General features: G+C 31.0%; 1 protein-coding gene across 17 annotated transcripts in view; it reads left to right on the top strand.

Moving 5' to 3' along the window:
- The first annotated feature begins 388 nt into the window (after nt 1–388).
- Stacl (Stac-like) overlaps nt 389–20,978 on the top strand; it is a 106,649-nt gene continuing 86,059 nt past the window's right edge. For 14 of the 17 annotated variants that reach the window (XM_015983332.2, XM_015983343.2, XM_015983341.2 and 11 more), the window contains exon 1: nt 8,275–8,422. Coding sequence is in view for 1 of the 17 variants with exons in the window: in XM_015983342.2 (XP_015838828.2) it covers nt 400–409 (10 nt within the window). In the remaining 16 variants the exon portion in view is untranslated. Of the gene's footprint in view, nt 410–8,274; nt 8,423–20,978 lie in introns of those variants that run through there. The other 3 variants (XM_015983342.2, XM_015983345.2, XM_064355074.1) reach the window with 3 other exon arrangements.

Below are 20,978 nucleotides of genomic sequence, written 5' to 3'. Positions count from 1 at the left end.
CCCGGACAGCTTTTCCAACATGAAATGAAATTATCGATTTCCCGGTATTATTGTTTAATACATTTAATATCGTTCTTCGCCGACAGAAGATAGCGTGAGTTTTGGGAATATCACCAACCTTATCGGCTTTTTCTCAAAGCTTTCAAGCTCCGTCCCTGTCATTTTCATAGCCTTCAAGAACGTAAATAACAATTGAAGTGAAATAGGACTAGTCAGCAAACATCCATCCTTCGATCGGACCGGCAGGCCGCATAAATAATAAAATAAGCTTTCAAAAATTTATAAGCCACCAAAACAAATTTGACTGATAGAGGTCGTGCCACCACATCACGAAAATCTTTTCAAGTGACACGAGTGTGTAACACCGGACTAAATAAATTGGTCGTGTTAGCGACAAATATGGTAAAAGGTGAGCTCTGTGTTTTCCACAAACAAGTGGCATATTTAGGAACTTTATTTTTATTAAGAATTTTTTCGGGGACATGTCGGTCGTAGATGTTGTAAAAAAAGTATAAACTCGTCAAAACACATTAACATTACTTATCCTTACGTCGCTCGTATGCAACTTTTCTACTCGAACGTAATATGCCCTTTACAACCTTTATTAAGTGATAAACTTTTCCTTATCCCGTTACCACATGTCAGATTTTACGTGTCACTTTGGTCACCTTACTGTCACTTATGTTATGTCCAGCTAACTCGTTAATGGTCGAGGTTAATTGATTTGTGCACTCTTTTTTTTAATAAGATTTCAAGAAAAAAATTCAATTTACGACGGAATTAGAAAAAAAAACTGTATATAATACGTTATGAAAAGCCTATTATTGTTTAACGTGCATAATTTGCTAAACTTGTCCGCTGCGCTCACTAGTTTTGGCAAAGATTATGCTCGTTGAATAAAATCGGTCTTTTCATAAGTAATTACATAAGTAATAAGTAATTAAGTTAAACAATTTTGTTACGTTATTTGTTATTTAGGACCCCACTGTCACGAACTAAAGTAATTTTTCCTTTTCATATCGGATTCTTTTAATTTGGTTGAAACAGTTCTGTTTCTCTTTTTCGTTATCTCTGAACTTTGCTGCGCTTTGATTTATTTCCTTTTGCGTAAAGTTTTGGTCTTCGAGATATATCATAACGGCAGATGCGAAAAATCAACTTGGAAACAGCGTGCAACGGAATTTGATAGCATTTTCTCGCGTTTAAATTGGGAACGAACATTTAATATCCCTATTTCTCTTTCAGCTGAAAAATAGTAGTCTTGCACAAGTGTAATAAAAAGTGCAAGTAGATGTTTCATTAACTTGCCACATTCATCAGGTCGATAAAAGTCAAGATAAAAGCCACAACCACACTTGTGTTGTAACATTACGAACAAAATAGTTGCAATTTCTTTGAACAAATTGTTATCTGACGCAAAACAATGTAAATGAAATCTCGACACATCACGACGTAATAATTAATTGTTATTAATGAGAATAAAATAAATAAACCAATTATTTGACATGTACTTGTCAATTTAAACAAATAATGATCATCAATTCGAAAATGTTTCGATAATAATTATTCGTGTTCACAAATAGCAACACACCCTTCTTTCAATTTTTTATGTAGCAAACTCAAAGTCAATTATAAATGATTGATGTTAGCTAATTACTAACACCATGCAAAACAAAGACAATATCTTAACAAAAGTGGTGTCCAAGAATAATTTACAACACAAAACAGAACCTAGTGAACGATTTTTGTTCACTTGTAATTTGTTCTGAATTAATAAATTTCGTAGAAATGGGTTTGGGGTCTGTTGATCTAAAAGTGAAATATGTTGGATTTTCGTTGGTTGTACAGCATTTAATACTTCAATTTAACGATTACACTTTATTTTATTTTCAAGAACACATTCTAAAGTCACTGAAACAGTGGATTGAAAAACAACATATTTTTACTCAAAATCAGTTACCTTCCTAAGTATCTTTGAGAAAATAGGAAACAATAAATTCATGAATCTAAAACAATTATTAAAAAAGCAAATATTATTGAAATATCAATAAGTTGTTGACACAACATCTTTTTTAAATCTATTTTAATGCTACATTTTTTGATTTTGTATTAAGTATTTTTTTGCTCAATCACCTTCTTCAATTTCAAGGAATCAGAAATAAGAATTATGTGATAAGATCCATTATTTTAGCACAAAGCAACTTTCTGCTGTCCTATATTTAAATTACTGATTATTATTGAGCACTTCTTTAGAACTTAATTTTTTAAAACCTTTTCTGTTATTGAGAAACGGTGTTTTTCTGTCCTGTTTTTATTTTTTGCAAAAAAAATTATAATATCTAATTGAATTTTTATTTGCAAATAAATTTACCTAAATGAATAATTTATTATTATCATTATCTCTCTACCCTTAGCATATTGATAAATAAGTGTCCAATCTGGAGCAAAGTCTGGAACAAACTTTTCTCCTTATTTGATATTAGAGGTCCACAAGAACTTACAAAACTAGTTTACGCTGGAAACAGTCTTGTAATTTCGAAGTTTTTAATAATTTAAAAACATCTTTGACAGATGTGAGTTTTAGTTCTTCTATGATAATAAATTCAAAGTGTCGCCACCAAACAGAACATTTCAATAAAAGTTTAACTCGTGTAAACTCAATAAAATAGAAACGTAATTTGAAAGTTTATAACCTTTTTAAACAACTTTGTGTACATACCTATATGTGAAAAGTTTTTTCCTTACTTTTCAACTTCCGCCTTCCACCTTTTACAACTTAGACACATTTATTTCGGATATTGATAAATGAATCCATGTGCAAATGTCGGTAGAATGTATCAAGCATTATCTTATGCATAATCCAAAGCCCAACTTATCAACTCATGTGACAGAGAAGTGCAATTCCTATTATAACAGAATTTCATCCCGCAGATAAGTTGTGTCAAATCCCAAGCTTAGATATAAGTTTATCGACACTTCATCTTAGAAATTAATGAAATTTAACACTTAGTTAACTCTCGTTAAACTTTAAATAACGAGATAAGTTGTAAAACGATGACGGGCTTTCCGTTGTACTTCGCTTTCCCGACACCACTCACAAAAAATATTTCAGACGTTTATATTATTGAAATACTCCAGTATTTCGTAATTCCGTCACGAAGCGACTTAGACCACTACAAAGAGAATTTATTTCGCCTACAATTTTGATGACGTCAAATGGAAAAATCACCTGCGAAAGATGTAAAAACTCTTCAGTTTTAGTGCCAGCTAAGCGCAAAAACCGCAACGTTGCAGCCCATAAAATTAACGCAAAAAGCGCATCCAACTCGGAGAAAGTAACCCTTAATGGTCCTAATTTCAATATTAAAAACTCGGAAAATAAAGTAAGAACGCTCTAAAAGGGTGCTACTTAACCTTTTATATCTTTTCACGGCATCCATTTACTTCAAGCATTCGCATCAAATGTTTCCGATTTTATTGCCGCGCTAACAATGCCGCATCTGTTTTTATATAAATGTTCAGATAGAAAAATAATAAATGTTCAACAAAAGTAATATTTATCCAGTTATGTAACAGATCTTCATTAAAATGTGAAAGATCAATGACATAATAATAAATGCACAGTATTTTTTTGTATTATATCACATTATATCCAGTAATGCAAATAAATAAAAAGCAAATAGAAATTATTAAAGTTAAACAAAACGCAATCCTTACGTATTCAAGATCTCAGTTTTTCCATCCACAAGACGATCTACAAACGTTTCAAATCTCACGAAAAGTTTAAAAAATTATGATAAAAAAATTTAGAAAGATCATATGCATTTTAAAGATCTTAGTTCCATAAAGCACCGTTTAAAGTAAAAATGAGTTCATATCCACAGAACCAAAGCTATTCACAAATTTCTACAAACTTTATGATTCTAAAAATTTGGGAAACTTCTTCATCCACTTAGTTTGGTAGGCCAACCCGATTCTTTTTTATAAAGAAATTACTGAAATATTTGTTGTTATTTGTCTAGATTTCATCAAAAAAATATCGTATAAAGATTGTTACTTCTTTTAGGATATCTTCTTTGCATGTAAAAATTTATTCGTTTGATTGTCTCGTTCATCTTTTACATATTTTTTTACGTAATTCAAATTTTGAAAAGTAAGCAGTATCTCAATCGTCCGAATGCAAACAACTGCAACAAAAAAGAAAGCACAAATACTGAACGAATTCTAAAATCAAATACTTACATTTATACCGGGTGCTTAAAAACCGGCGCACAAACTCAGTGAAGTGTGGCAGAGAATTACTTAAATATAAAGGTAAAAATAGTAAAAAAGTCTTTGTAATAAAGTTATGATAAATAACAAATTTTAAATAAACTATATGTGGCAACGTTGTCTAACAGTCGTAACCGCAATAAACAATAAAAATAAATTATTTTTTAAACGATTTCCTATGAAATAATTCTTAGTGTTGGCACATCTACAAATTGTGATTTTTTTTTAATTTTATTTTTTTTAATTAAAAAACTGCAGGTCTGATAGGAAATTATAAAATAATTATTTATCATTTCGTTAGGGAACGATTACTAAGTGCGAAACATATAAACATTAAAAAATAATGAAAACTGAAGAAGTTAACAAAATAAGTTTGTAGCTCTAGATTTTTTGAAATATGATTTTAGGCATTTTTTCAAGATTTTCTTGTAATCTACACATGCTTCTCAACAACGTACCACTGAGTTGGTGCGCCAGTTTTTGAGCATCTGTATGAAAATTCAATGATGATTCACTGATTTTTTTAGGATATAGAAGTTATTGCTAAAATAAGCTCAGTTGATGAAGGCCTTGTTAGAAGAGCATTACAAATACCAATTATTAGAGGTACTACCTTGAAACCAAAAAATTTGTGTACATAAATAATTTAGTAAGATAAACTGTTGCCTTGTTTGTAAAAATTGGGAAATATAAAAAAGTATGGCCAGAAACCATAACAGGAGATTTTTACATGATATTCTTCATTGTTTGTTCGTATCGTTCGTTCCACTTATTATAATTCTTTGAAATATTGCCCTGAAAAAAACAGGAGAGAGTATGACGTCAGAAGCTATGAACCTTTTATGTAACTCATCGAAATTAGAAACGATGGAAACAATAAGATGCATGTTTTATTAGCTATTTTTTAGTCTGTAGGTACTTAGATCTATGTTAGGAAATGTTTTTCTATGATTGGCTCTATTTTCCGCCTTCTGTCTTCTATACATGGCGCCCATTTTATCTGTTCTCACTCAAAAATTTTTGAGTAGACAATAAACATTTCACAGTTAAATTCGTTTTAAGTTTCATATGTCTTAATTTAGTAACAAAGTGGGTAAGAGTAACAGCAAAAGTGTCATCGTGAAAATAGTAAAAAAAAATGTTAAGGATTATTTAAAAAAAATACACATATTTTGAACATACAATAAGGATCTGCAATAACAAAACAACTGTGGTCTGTAATAAGTGTTCGACCTGTGTCTCTAGCCTTCATCTATTCATCAATAAAAACAACACTGAATAATGTGTTTTTTCATTGTGTAGCTGGTACCTTAAAATGCACAAAATTGCAAACGGCGGAGAAAATCAGTTTTAAGTAAATGCTGAACAATTGTGACGTGATAGGGGTGAAATCCGTTAGAACTTAAAATTTTAAAAACAGATCCTTTGCTCAGTTCTAGTTGCCTTTCGATTTGTCTCTGGTTGATATGAAGGTAATCATCCTTTCAATCACCACCGCATCATTTTCTGAAGTAGTACTGTACGACGTCTAATTTTTTCTTCTTAAAGTTCCTCGTTTCACGTAATTTAATATTAAGTTTTGTAAACACATGATTTGAAGGAGTCTGTCTCTCCGGGTATCGTCTCGCATAGTCAAAATGCTGCTTCATAATTTCAATTGTATGCTCTCAAAGCCATTATCATATCGCTTTTACGGAATTCGAATACATTATTAAACGACAATAAGTCAACCAAAGGCAACGTTGTGATGACAGTACTTGTTCATTGTTAACTATGCGTTAATTCTAAAAACCAAAATTCTAAAAATTAAAGTTTACTTTGAATTGTATAATATGTTGCCTGTTTTCGAAATTCAAGGCGGGAACAGATAAAATGGGCGCCTGTATTTATTTTCTAGAATATATATTCTACGCATATATTATCTTCATTTTTTGCTTTATATGCTTTATTTGAAATTGGATAGGTGGTAAAAAGTATATTTCTCTATTTGTTCTTTTTTCTATTCTCTGAACAGAGTTTCCAATATCATTTATCATTTGTCTTTCTTATCTTCTCTCTTCTGTCTTTTGCCTCCTTTTTTTCCTATTCTTGGCTTGCGTAGCACTGTTTTTTATTCTATCTTCTTCTCTCTTTCTTCACTCTTTTCTCTTATTTGTTAAGTAGTCTTGGCTTCGATTCACTATGTTTTGTTAAATCCCTCCTGTCTTTTTTATATACTAACCTTTTTCTACTTTTTGCGTTCTTTTATCGCTTCTGTTAGTTGTACCTTCCTTTCTCTATTTTCTCAGTCAAATAAAATCCCGAATCAAATCTGTAGATCTATAAAAACTTTTTTATTTTAACTTAAGAATCTGTAATCTAAGAACTCACTCCCCAAAAGTTCTCAACATTTTCGTTGGATGTATTGTTCATTGTTTAAAATTACATTTCATCGAGAGATTAATTGGTTTAAGTAATGATTAAATTAAGCAAATTTCATTTAGATAATAAGGACAAAATCAAAGTTAGGGATATAATCAAAGTTATAGTAGCGCTCAGCTCCATTTGCGTGTGCGTCATCGGACATTTCTGTCACTACGTTTACATCGCAGGGTCATAGCGGTGACAAACTATCAAATATTTTTTGAGGTTACGAAGTGTTTAAATCATGGGCTGTTACAAAAAGTACAGATTCATAAAACAAGAACTAATAAACACAGAATCAAAAACCTAACGAAACGCAAATCACAAAACACAATAAACGAACGGAAAATACTTGCCATTAACACCGATAACACTTTCGACAACCATGCGACGACGACTATAATTTACTGTCAAAGTCAGGTTGACAAATTCGTGACACTTGACGGTGTTGTCGAAGTGCACATGTGAATTAATTAATTAAAAGGATACCACCCTTAGATACCCCTTAGTTGTTTAAATTTGCATTGTTTTTACAACTTTGTGTTGGTAATGAAAAAATGAAATTGATGACGCACACGCAAATCGAGCTGACCGCCACTAAAGGCATCTCCACTGTCCAGTGCTACAATACCTTCATCCCATCTCACATTCATCTTACACATGTAGGATACGATGGGTAAGAGTTTTTTGCAGCAATTGTTTCGTTGCAAGGGAACCGCTCATAATAAGTATAAAATTTTGCTAATTTCGAATTTTACCTTTTGAAAACTTTTTTGGTAGTTTTGGAAATCTTTGTTCTTTGTTAAAAAGTCCTTAACAGATTCTATTAGATTTTTGCATATTTTGTGAAAGTGTCTCATAAAAAATATTGGTTCCATAGATTATTTTGGTGTGTTTATTATAATTATCATACTGATCACTTTTATTTTTAATGTGCAAAAAATAATTGTACACTGTGCAATGACTATTCATCATTCTATACTGAACAAAATCAAATTGATCACTGAACGCGCGTTATTGCTACCATTTTTATATTGAAAAATCTCCTAAAAGCATCTAAAATACAAATCTGAATAAATTGGCAAGGCGTTAAGTGTTTTCTCTAATCGATAAAGTAAATTCAAGACGACTTGACGGTGATTGAGTACGCAACATGTCATCTCAAGTTTGATGTTTGCCGTAAAGTGATAACAAGAATGTGCTGGGATTTTAATTACAAAATCCGCTTCAACATTTGGCTCCAATTAAAAAAAAATCGTCTAGGGTCATTCTATAAGTATTCCCGGGGATCAAGCCAAAAATGTTTCATCCAAATTATAATTGCGATGACGCTGAATTTTCCGGAGGAGTTTGACGTGTCCATTAACTTTCTTGATAATTACCGTGTTCGGTCTGTTCCTTGTTTATTAAAAACTTTCGCCAAATTGCTTCGTTGCTTTTACATTACAAAAATAAAATTATCTATGAGCTGAAAAGTCTGACCTAGAGGCGGCTCGTGTCTTTGGAAGGACGAAGGATTTAATTGAAAATATGTTCGTTATCTTTTTGATAAGAGTGCAGCGACATGCGCGTCATCGTCCTGACAGGTAATGGCAAGACGCGTTGAACCTGTACAACACCGACGCCTGTAGTTTTCAGTAGTCAGTATAGCTCCGGCAGCGGACGGAAATAACCGCGTCCTGGGCGTCGCGACGCCCGCGCTCGTGTCGAACACAGTGTGTGATAGTATGAGTGCGCGATGCCTTAGGTAGGTACGACCGTCATCCGAAACTTGGTGTTTTCCAAAGCGTATAAATACCTGAAGGTTTCCTCATTTCTCTCGTCCACAACTCCCCAAAATAAACTTTTCAACTTTCCACCAACTTCCGAGGGAATTGTAACGAAAACGAAAAAATTATGTAATATTTTCGCGGCTCGATACCGCATCTTTTTAGGGAAATTACATTCGCGCCTTGTGTCACTAAACTGGAAAGTTTCTGGCTGAAAAATCAAAATTTAATTCTCCAACTTTTTTCATTTGGACTTGGAAGATAAATCGGCCTTTTAAAGATTGCTCTTTGCGTGTAATGGAGCCAGGAGGATAAACACGACACCAAATGAATAAAAGAACGCTATCGAATATTATCGCGTTATTTACTCCATCATCAAATTTCCTTTTTACTTTTTTTATTTGTTCCGGAGATGATAAAAATGAATAATGACTTCACTATTGATCGTCCAATTTTACAGAAGAAAGATTCAGGGCTTGACTTTTCTTGCGGTAATTGAATGCGACATAAAAACAAACTATAGGCAAATAAACATAAAATTTTAGTAGATCCGTAAAGCGCGAAAATATCCGCAAGGTGCCCATTGCAAACATTGCTAACTTCATTTCGAACAAAAATATTATTACTGCAACTGCACGCTGTATTTCAGTTTATTATTTTTGTAAAACAAGAGAACAGGTAATCCATAATATAAAACAGAAATATTATTTTAATTGAACAGCACTGCACGATGTTTTATGCTTTTCTAAATTGACATAGTTCTTTATTCTTTTCGAGGTTTACTGAAACTAAGATCTAAATACACTATACTTGTAAGCAAACAAAGGCAATCAATATACAAAATTGAATTCTCTTTCTTTATAACCGGAAAATCAAATAAATGTTGGAGTTCAATTCGGTTTGAAACATTTTTAACCAGAAATAATAAACACCACTATTGCAATAATTCGGGAAAAATATTTTCCTATCCAGCCACGCACATGTTTATCTACCTAATTATTTAGTTAACTTAGTTTGACCATAAAGATGCTAAATTTGTTACAAACAATAAAACAGAAAACAGGAAAATCTTAGTGAATCAATTGATAAAAACTATGTCAGAGATATGTCCATAAAATTTTAAGCTAAACAAATTTACCTTAACCAAGCACTGGAAAGAATCAATAATTAATTGGATTTTACGCTTTTAGATGTACCTTATTATGCTAAACTAGATTTAATAAAACATTTTTATTTTAATATAGTATTTAGGTATATTCATTTTTAGTCCAACAAGAGTTGAAGTTTTTAAGCCCAAAACATTGCGATTTTTACCAAGACATATAGATATGTGTTTTATAGTACTTTTCTAAATCCACATCATCTGTCTTCCTCTCTGCAAGAAAGGTATTTTCCCCTGTTACGGCTTCACTGAAATTAAATTCTGAACACACAATATCATAAACAAACATGGGGCAATCAATATGCAAAATGGAATTTTCTTTCAATACAAATTTTAAAAGGTTTGGTTTGAAAACCAAATCAAAGATACATAATATATTCAATAAAAGTTCAAGTTTAATTTGGACTGAAGCATTGAGCCAGAGTTAATAAACACAACTATTTCAAAATCGCAACGAAAATATTTTCTTATCCAGCCCCACATGTTAGTTTTACTACTCGCAATTGAATTTAAAAAATGCTTATTTGCTAAAGCGAAATTTTGGATACAAGTGTAAGAGAGTCGGTCGTTCAATCTTGTGTTTAATAAATCTGTTTCATGTAAATAAAATAAAAAATTCCCTTAGGGTCGGTTTCACCAACCTGAATTAATTTTATTAGTAGAATAAATCCTCAGAAACAATTGTTATAATAATAGTAACGATTGTTTTTAACTGTTCATTTAGTTTGACTAACGCTGGTGAAACCGGGCTTTAGAGAATACTTTTACTAGTAAAATCTAAAAATTTAGAAATCAGGATCCGGACAGTAAACTACAATTTTTATTTTAGAATATATTTATTTTTTAATTCAAAAATCTATTCATATTCTGATTTTGCAAAAATTAAGAATTTTAATGAAGAATGTCAATGTTTTATAATTAAAAATTAAATAGGTTCTTAGTTTGAACAAAACTAAAATAAAAATTGCGCATTATTTTAATTAATACCGAAATTCGGGTTTTCTAATTAAATTGCCTGTCGTTTTGAATTTTGTTCCTGAAAACCTTAAAAACCCGAGAAAATTTATAAATTTTCTCTCCGTAGCAATTTCGTTGTATTATGTAAAACCATAATTGTTCCACATATATTTGGAAACCTAATCCTGTAGTAACATCTTGCCAGGATCAGTATATCGTATCCCGAGCAGAGGCAGCATCTTTATTTTATGACGATAATGCGTGTCTTACAATTTACGATTGCACCCCGTCGTAAAATACATTTAATAGCACTTACGAAACGTTTTTCTGTTGAACATGATCAAACAATCTGACGATAAAGCTCAATTTCTTATATCAAAAATCCATTTATATAAAAGAAGTTATTTCAAACGTGACGTTCTCGTTTTCATATTTATACATATTAAGCGGAAATGGAAATTTTTTAGACGAGGGTTTAATATTTTAATACAATTATTTTTACAATTATGTTTTAATTTTGTCGACGACTCTGACTCGAGCTTTGTTGCAAGAAAATTGGTATTTCGAACTCTATGTCTAACAAAGGTTGCGCTACTTCTGAGCAAAATTTTATTCATAAACTCGTTTATATTAATTATGGCTAGGCTTTATCGGAATACTGCCTTTAAGGCATTGTCGTTTAATAAGAAAACTGCACTCTAAACACAACAAACTTACGAACACCAACTTTGTGCACAGTTTTATTAATTCATTCTCAAATTTTTTTATTAAAAAATATGATTTTTGTTACTTTAGGTCAGTTCTGGGTAAAGTAATTACGTCTACAATCTCTTTGACGATTCTCTAAAAGCAAAGACCTGTGATGGAAGTTTCGAAATCTGAGAGACACATAATGATAAATAACACCCTCTTAATGGAAAGGTCAAGCTTGATGTGTTATTTTCGCTTTCCCTGACAGAGAAATTGACGAGGATCGATTAGAATATTAGTGGTTATTTCTTACTTTCGTCGAAACGACAAATGCCTAGTAAGGAAAGGCTACATTTTAACAGCAGTACCTGCTCGTTTCAAATGTCACTTTTGTAGAGTCAGACCTACGTAACATTGTTAACATTAAATATTCACTTGACTTCACATGAATAAATTTTGCAGGCAAAGTCACCCCTCAATATTTATGTCTGTTGAAAAACGTCTAACGTACAAGAAAAACTTTCCACTGAAACATTCTTAACTCTAACATTTCGAACTTAATTAGCAAGAAATGTGTGCGTGTCAGATTGAGGAATCAGAGGGTCTTAACCCAAGTTACCTCATTACAATCTCACTACTTCGCTTCGTAATTAAGGGAGCAACATCACAAAACATGTGGTAAAGAGTGCCAGACCGGAAAACTGATCAAAAGTCAGACAAATATTTTGTAATTAATTTAGCGCCTTTACAATAATAACAAAGCGGCCGGTTGCCAGGGCAACGTAACTTCACCCAAGGTGACCTAATGACCCCAAGCTCGCAGGAAAATGCGAATTTCTTTCAGTTGTTTCATTTGCATGAGATTCATTATTTCAACTTCGCATCAATAATAATAATTGATTTTGAATAATTTCATGGAGCGGTCTCAAATTTAAATAATCTTTTATTTATACCGGGGTTATTTTGGGCATAAATATTTGGACTTTTTACTACAAATCCGCGGTGTCGTAATTATAATTTAGCACGACATTATTACATTTACTGCGGCACTATCGCAATTTAAAAATGAACTGTGAATTCAGGGAACAGCTTTGACAAAATGTCAGAGTGATAGATTAACAACTCGGTGGATTCAATCAGAGAAACTTCCGCTAGATATGTTTAGATTAAAATTCAGAATTCCATATGTTTATTTTACTTCAGGGATGCATTCATAATACAATCAAATTTACCCTCGCAACTTCTATCTCGGATGTTATACTAAAATATGCGTATTCCAAACCATAGACATTAATTTTCAAGCTACGTTTATTTTTCTTGACAATAATGACTTCCACGAGATGAAATTCAAATCAAACATTCGGGAATAATCCACACATTTGTTCGTATTATTCGAGTGCATTTATTTACATTGTGGATTTACAGAGTATTTGCATAAAAGGTCAAAAACATTTTAGTGAGAAAAAAAATTGTCTTGCGTTTCTTAGATGCATACAAGTTTCCCCATTTCGACCACTTTCTTATTACTTAAGCCACATATATTTTTTTAATGTGCTTCATCCCTATGTTAAATGTATACGGCCATATCCCGTTCTGGTGCTCTTTTGCGTGTTATTTCTTTTTTATTTTTTTCGTTTTAACATGTCCTCTTTATATTTTTATTTCTTTAATAATGTGTTTACGTGCTTTGACATTTATTTCATTTTATCGCAAACTACTTTAGAAAACTTTATCTTGCAAACAAGAAATTAATGTTAAAAAAGAAGACTTTTCTATGATGTATTAAAAGACAATTGCTTTGTTAATAATTTCGTGTTAATCAACTTTTTGTGGCTAAGTTTTGTTCCTTTCTAATGAAAAACTGTTGCATCCTTTAAACACTAGGTATGTTTGCAGAACAAGGTAACTGCGGATTTTTCATTTTTTGATATATTGAAGAAAAAATCTCCTGATGGCATAGTAAAAAAGACTATTGCTCAGTTTTTGAGACATTTATTTCATTTAATCTAAAACTATTAAACCTTTAGTGCAATACATATATCTGCGAAATAACAAATAAAGGATGGTCAGTTTTTTTAGATCTCTTTAGGATGTGTAGAAACAATGAAGAGTATTCATTATTTCACATCAGGTCTGTTTTATTTTATTTTGTCAAAAACTGTAAAATCTAAAGATTATTTTTGAAAACAACGAGGTACAGATACGTAATTTTCTGACTTGTTAAAGAAGATGACGTTTCTATGATTTTATCTCGAAAACATAGATTTGCGGCTTTTTAACTTTTTCATATGTTAAAAAAGATTTTGTCATTTAGTGAAATAATGAAGACTATATTGCACATCATGTGTGCTCTAAAACTTCTGTGAAACTACGTCCTATTTCAATTTATCGAAAAATGTTAAATCTCCAAAAGAATATATCACGAAAAAAAGAAGTTGCCAATTTTCAATTTTTTTTATGTTAAATAAGGAAACCTTTTTCTGATGTAGAAAAATGTAAATTATTTCTTTATTAATTCGTAACGGGCCATGCACTTTTTTAATATTTCTTTTTACGCAAAACCATTGAACCTTGAGAGGACTATATCTCACAATTAAGAAACTGTAGTCTTTCATTTTTTGATACGCTACAGAAGGGGACCTTCTTATGATGTGTTAAAACACTGATGCCTATTGCTCAGTTAGATCATATCAAAGCAAGCACTTTTTTGAACTATGCTTCACTTCCGTTTATCGGAAACTGTTCAAACGACTTTTTCAGAAGATTTGTGGATTTGTATTTTATTTATTGGTATGTTAAAGAAGTAGATTTTTCTATGATGTTGTAAAGAATGAAGACTATTCATTTCTTAAGTAAGTAAGTTAAATAAGCTAACTACTTTTTTATATAACTGTTAAATCCTCGGGAGATTATACCTCAAAAAAAAGGAATTAGGCCATTTTACTTTTTTGATAAGAACTTGGTTTATGTGGTTAAACAATGAAGACCGTTGCTCATTTAAAGTTCTAACTCTTTTTTAAGACTATGCTTTTAACATTTTTAACTAAGACTTAAATCTTATGCAGACTACATCTCTCAAATAAAAAATTCAAAATCCAAAAATCTTTGATATGTTAGAGATATTCGTTAATAATGTAGCAAAAGAATGAAGAGATTATTCCGTTAAATCAAGACAAGACTGACACTTGCTTGAAATTTTGCTTTACTTCATTTTATCAAAAATTGTTAAATCTTCAGAATACTATCCGTGTGTCTTGAACTTAAACTCTATTTATAGGTATTTTCAAAAAATGGCATTATATAATGATATATCAAGCAATTTTTTAAAATTTTGATCTTGTTATCTATGACAATTACGACCCGATGTCTATTACTTCTCATGCTAGAATGGAAAGAGAAGTCTTTACAACTTTATCAATTGTTTTTTTTAACAATAATATATTAATTGATTGGGTTTACTGTTTATCTTTGTTCAGTATGAGTTACAAGAAATATAAGGAAGTGCAAATACTCTGAGGTATCTTTTTTTTTTGGTTAAAAAATTGAGGCCTATTCAGTGGAGTTTATTCAAACCGGTCGACTGGTCCTTTCATTTTCCATTTCAGCAAATATGTTATCCCTTTCAAATATTGTCTAACAATCACGAAGATATGTGGAAGTTCCTTCCAGTATCGACTTGTCCGGATTCTGATTGTATTACCTTCAAGCTATTAAGCGCTTCGCGAGTGCTTCTACCCATCCTCTCCATGATTTTAAGCAACATTCCCGTCTTGATTGGTTACGTGCTCCAATTATTTTATCGCATAATAAGAATATTCGCTGCATTCTCTAATTATTTACTTGCCCTTGAAAAGCTCAACAAACCTTTTCGTTATTGGCAAAACATTTCAATCACAATAAACTGGGTGTTGATTGGGTTTTACGAGACGAAATAAAACTTGTCATATTAAACGCTATTACCGTCTAGGTCACGTGAAACCAAAAATAACACATTTTGGGTGGAATACAGCGCTTAGATGACGTGAAAAATTTCGTCACTTTCGTCAACTACAGAAATAACAGTTTTTATCTCTAGGTCACTCTAATGAAAATAAAACGAAACGAAGAGATGCCACACTGTGGCTGAGATAATAAGTTTTAAAACGACGCTCACAATTTAAAATTGAAAACAAAGGCTCTAACATTTAACTTACTTCAATTACTTTGGGCACTATGCCATACCAACTGTTGATAAAAATAAAAATTTAGATCGCCGGTTTCTACTCCAAATGAGCGTTTCACTTGCTAATCTACTTTATGCAAATACTTTAATTAACAAGCTTCTATTACGTGTAGCACAGGTCCGACGTATTGATGGTGCTTATCCTGCTGTAGGCATTTTACGGCTTCATTTCCTTATTTATGTAACAACAGAGAATTAAATTACATAAAGAACATCAAAGCAAATCAATATTTCCACTCGGCGAGTCGTAGGTTTTTATGGAAAAATTACATGAAAAGCTCTTTAAGACCACACAGCTAAATAAGTTGATAAACTAATGCCTTGTGGACTTGTGGAGAAGTAATCATTTTGTAACAAACAGTCTGGATTAGTGTCATCATTTTACAGCTTTGACTCTGTTTGACATTGAAAAATCCATAAGTCTCACAAGACACTATTGCAAACTGTTCACTAAACACGAAATAAAAATAAACTTCCTATAGCTTTGAAATTATTAAATTGTTGAAATAATAGCATGGCTATTATAATTATGTGCATTTATAGGCAATGCCATAATAAAGGATCAAGTTGGGTTAAGTCAGGTCAAGTCCAGCCACGTTGGGTTCAAAAAGCCTCGACACTATTGAAATAATATTTCGCCACATTTCCTATTTGATACAACTTGACAAAATTCTGTTGGCGTGGAGGATTTAATTAAGAAGAGAGTTTTCAATATTTAAAGTATGAAAAAAAAAGAATACAGTAGCATAAGTAGATGTTCCACTTCAACAATAAATACAAAAAAAATCTTACAAAAATTAATACAAAAATTAAATTGGCCAAAAATATAAGACTTTTTAATCTACTTAAAAAAAGAATAGTTATTTGTGCAACTAGTTAAAAAAAGGAAAATTTTTCGAATCTAAATGGAACAATGAAAAAAATTATGAACAACTGTAAACAAGATTTTGTGAAATTATTTAACTTATCCATACTGTGTCCATACCCATTATTAGGTAATCGAAATTTTATAATTAATTTTTATTGTCAGATTTCAAAACAAACTATGCTTTGTGTTTGGTGTAATACACTTAGTACTACTTTGTTAATTAATTAATTCATTATAAGTTTTTGAGATATAGTAAAAATATATGTACTTTTAACAGACTTCCTTTGTATATTTTTCTTAAAGCCATCATAAAATTAGAATATTATGTTCAACCGTTGTTTTTTTCTATAAAAAAAATAAAATAAGATACCGAATTTTCTAAACCCCTGGTTAATTTTAACGCGTTAAACCAGGTTAATAATATTATGAAATAACAACTGACCTGTGAGAAGAGTTAATCTAGAAACAATATCCAATTGGAAATAAATCATTTTTAATAAAAATTCGGTTTTAATTGTTTTCATTTGAACACTTGTTTGTACACATTTCTGTAAACCTAACCAGTGCAGAGTTATACTAGAAGAAATTCGGTTAATATTTTAGTTCATGGTCTAGCCTATTCAATTTATAGTTAACGTGACCGAAAAACTACAACGGATTAACGACTTTTTTGGGTTTTAAGTGACGCACAGTGTTCATATTTTTTCCAAAAGTTGTTTTTTCTGTTACACCATAGAGAACTTTTTTTGCCTGTGTGTTGGTGGATTTGTGATTATTTTTTGAGTCATAAGTAGGTACATATTGTTTACGTCTGTTTTTTTCCACAGTTTCCACTAAACCAATTTCACGGACTGAATTACGCACAATGGGTTAAAGTTTTGGTTAAGATTTGGTTGGATAACTGAGATTTTGATCTTGTACTGAAATAAGCTTGTTACATTGAATATTCTAGAAACAAAGGAATTTGCAAATTTTAATAGTTTTATATCTTTATTACTGTCTACGTTACCACATAACAATATAATATTTAATATTTTAATATTGTCATTTTAACTTAAAATTATTAGAAGACAAAATGAAGCCACGATGTTTACAAAAACCTTAAAATGTGGATTGCGGATGTCTTATTATAAAACACAAATCATTAGTGAAGTATTTTTTCAGGCGAAAAAATGATAGAGATCTTCAACAAGTCATCAATTTGTGCACCTACATAGATGAGTCAGCTTTTTGGAATGAATGTGTCACTCAATACTCTAGCTTCCTGATCGTCAATCCTAAAATTTAACAAATAACAAGAAAACCACTACACTTATTTTTTTCACTTTAAAAGAAATATATGATTTTTTTACTTTTTCTCATCATTTGGCGTTACAATAATGAAATTCCAAAGTTGGTAAATAATAATTCCAATAGAACTGAAGCTTTATGTGCTTTTTTCTCATTTATTGAAGACAGGAGCAAGAATTTAATTGCAAAAGTTATTGACTATAAAACGTCTGACATATAAAGCAATTTTTCATTTCGTTTTAATTATGTACTGAAAATTAAACCAAACTTGGTACCTAAACAATAATAATTTACACGGAAACAATTATTTTACATTAATAAATTTTGTATCTGCCACATAAACATGTCCGTAATATTCGGTCGTATAAAACTTTCTCAAGAGATATCCCTTTAATAGTTAACAATCATATTTCTTGCCACCTGAAGCTCATATAATAAAAGGAAAATAAAGAAGTTCGTAAGGAAATATGGTACTACGTTCCGTAAAACTGTACTAATAAGACTACACTGTGTTTATGAAGTCGTAAAAACTTTATATTGCGGAAGAAATGTGTCAGATATTACCTTGGAATTATAGGCTCTAATTGCAGTGGTTTCTATTGTGTTTAGATTTCCATTTTTTTTTTTAATTAAACCTTTCAGAAAAATAATCTCGACAATGAAACTCCCTGGCAGCAGTAAATCAATCAAGTCTGACTCTCTGTAGGAGTGCTTTAGAATAAACGTTTACATAAAATTTTGTTTATAAAAGTTTACTGCCAAAAATCGCTAATGTTTTTCAGAGTTGGCCAAAAGCGACTCGTGTCTGTCTTTGCAAACCCATGTCACCCTATATAACATACTGAATCAGCAACCTTGGCCGGTGGAGTTTATAAATATCTGTCCAAGCAGTCAACAAAAAGACTGAAGCGAGAGATTTTAGCGGAAAGAATCGCTCTGACGCACAAAATTTCAGACATTTCACTGGGACAGCTTTCATTTGCATAAACAACACGTTAGATTTATTTTCAAAGACAGAATCTCTGGCAATTTAACGTTAATTTCTTCACCTTCTCTTCTCGGCACCGGTTGTTTGTTGCCCCTTTATCTAAAATTTAGTTCCGTTCCAGACGGTAGTTCAAGCAAATGTTTATCTTTTAAATGCGAAACAAAATTATCGAGAGCCAGTTTTAGCTGTTACATTGTCAACTCGCCAGATGAAACTCGTAGTTTCGGTAAATTACTAAAGAGGCAACATTTCCTAGTGATCTAAATCTAAAAATGCCTCGCTTGTTGAGAGAAGCTCTGATGGCAGATTAATTAGCTCCGGCATGGCCACAATGGACTGACCCTCACGATTAGTTTGGACTTCGATAATATATATTTCGCACAATTTATTTAAACTGAAGCCCGGAAGCGTATTTACTGATCCTTTAGGATTTATAGCTCTCAAGAAACCAGTGGCGCTGTCATAACTCGAATTTTGGGGTCGTGAAAATTAATTCAACTCTACAAACAAATAAAATAACAAATTGACCATTTATGTATCATTATACACAAAATACAAATGTTTATAAATATTTGTATGTAAATCAATTATAGTTTTTTTTATGAATGTATCAGCAAATGTTATATTGTTTGGAAATGTTAGTTTCCTTATTTTGCTAAGTTTAGTGAAACAATGTAACAAAATTCTTATTAAAAGGTTGTTCGCGAAGTTGAAGCGTTTCGTTTACCATGGGATAGCAGTTTTAGCCTAAAAACATCTTAGTAAAATATTTACGATAACAAAGATACCTAACATCATTTTTTTTAATTTTTAAAGCCGGCTCTTCAAATTTGCGAATTGACGAGAAGTTAAATTACTAAAAATTTAGTATCCATAGTAATGAGACAAGTTATTTTGAAGCGCTAATCACTATCATGGTTGAACTTAACAATTTGAAAACTACAAATATTATCTCCGTTGTTAAAAACATTTTACTGAGACGATTTAAGCTAAAACTCTTTTGAATAATGCATAGTCTCACATGTTATAAGGAACGTCTCAACTTCGCGAACAGCCTGTAGTTGGATGATCTCAAAGAAAGGAGAGCCATTTTTAAAGAAATAAATGAAGAATCTCGAAACTCATCATTTTCAAATAACAAACTACATTATATACAATGTGTTTTTAAATGATTCTCATCTAGTTAACTTTGAAATTGGTTTACATGTAAAAAAAATTATGACGTTCTGCTCAATTGAATTCTCTGTCAATAAACGTCAAAACTGTCAGTTGTAAAATTTTTAAATTGTCAGTTAACTAATTTAAAAAAATCTGTTAAAATGCAACTAAATCGTTACACTGTGCAAGAAAACATTTTTATTGTCGAAGCTTATTTCTGAATTGGCGGCTTAATAAATGGAGAATGGTAATATTTGGTGTTTAAATGCCTGTCATTAATTCTATAAAGCGGCATTTCTAATTTTACAGACGACAAGATGAGATTCATTTAAAAACATATTGTATTTGAATGGGAAGACTTTGATACTCTTCATTTTCTACGGAGTTATATTAAAAAAAAACGCAGTTTTTTATGGTGTATTTCAGTTTTTGGTGAAAGTATGAAATAATTTTTTATAGTTTTGAAAATGTGTAAATATTTAAGTTTTTTTTAATTTATTTCGTTTATTTTATCCACAAAGTGCCCCTTCGCCAAAGATTTTCTTGTCTTCTGGAAACCAATCAGTTCTTCAATATACTTCAAATATATATTCAACTCTATATAGCTCCAACTAGCAAGAATGCCAATAACTCAGTGTTGGCAATATTTTATAGTCATCCGATATAAATATGTGTCGATATTTTAAAAAATGTCAAAGATTTAGTGATTTTCTCTCAGGATTTCTCATTTCCAACGAGCGCTTTATATTGTTTAGCTAAAACTGACAAAATAAGAAAAATAAATTTCCAAAAATGGTGAAAATTCCAACAAGGTTTTCCAGGTTTCCTTCAGACCAATCAGTTTGTCAGAACATTTTAATTACGCATTTTTTTAAAAAATACACACAGATTCAAAAGTTTTGCATCACTTTGTTTTTTGGATATTAGATTAATTCATATCAAAAATTAAAAACACTATGAGTTTATGATGATTATTGGTAATTGAGAATAAGATTTCAACCATTTATTTTATTTTATTTTGCTGTCACTTATGAGATAAAAAAATTTGTAATTTTCAAAATATCTTTAGAACGAAGTAAATTTTAAATCGTTTAAAATTTTCGGTTATCTTGACGACAATCGATTCTTCGGAACATTTTGCTTAGGAATAGGTCAAAAATATCATACTTGTCTCATAGTTTTGCCAAACTTTGCAAAAT

Source organism: Tribolium castaneum, chromosome 2 (genome assembly GCF_031307605.1).
Source record: "Tribolium castaneum strain GA2 chromosome 2, icTriCast1.1, whole genome shotgun sequence".
In the NCBI taxonomy this organism is placed as follows: Eukaryota; Metazoa; Arthropoda; class Insecta; order Coleoptera; family Tenebrionidae; genus Tribolium; species Tribolium castaneum.
The sequence above is the reverse complement of the archived record's forward strand: the minus strand, read 5'-3'. Positions and strand labels throughout refer to the sequence as shown.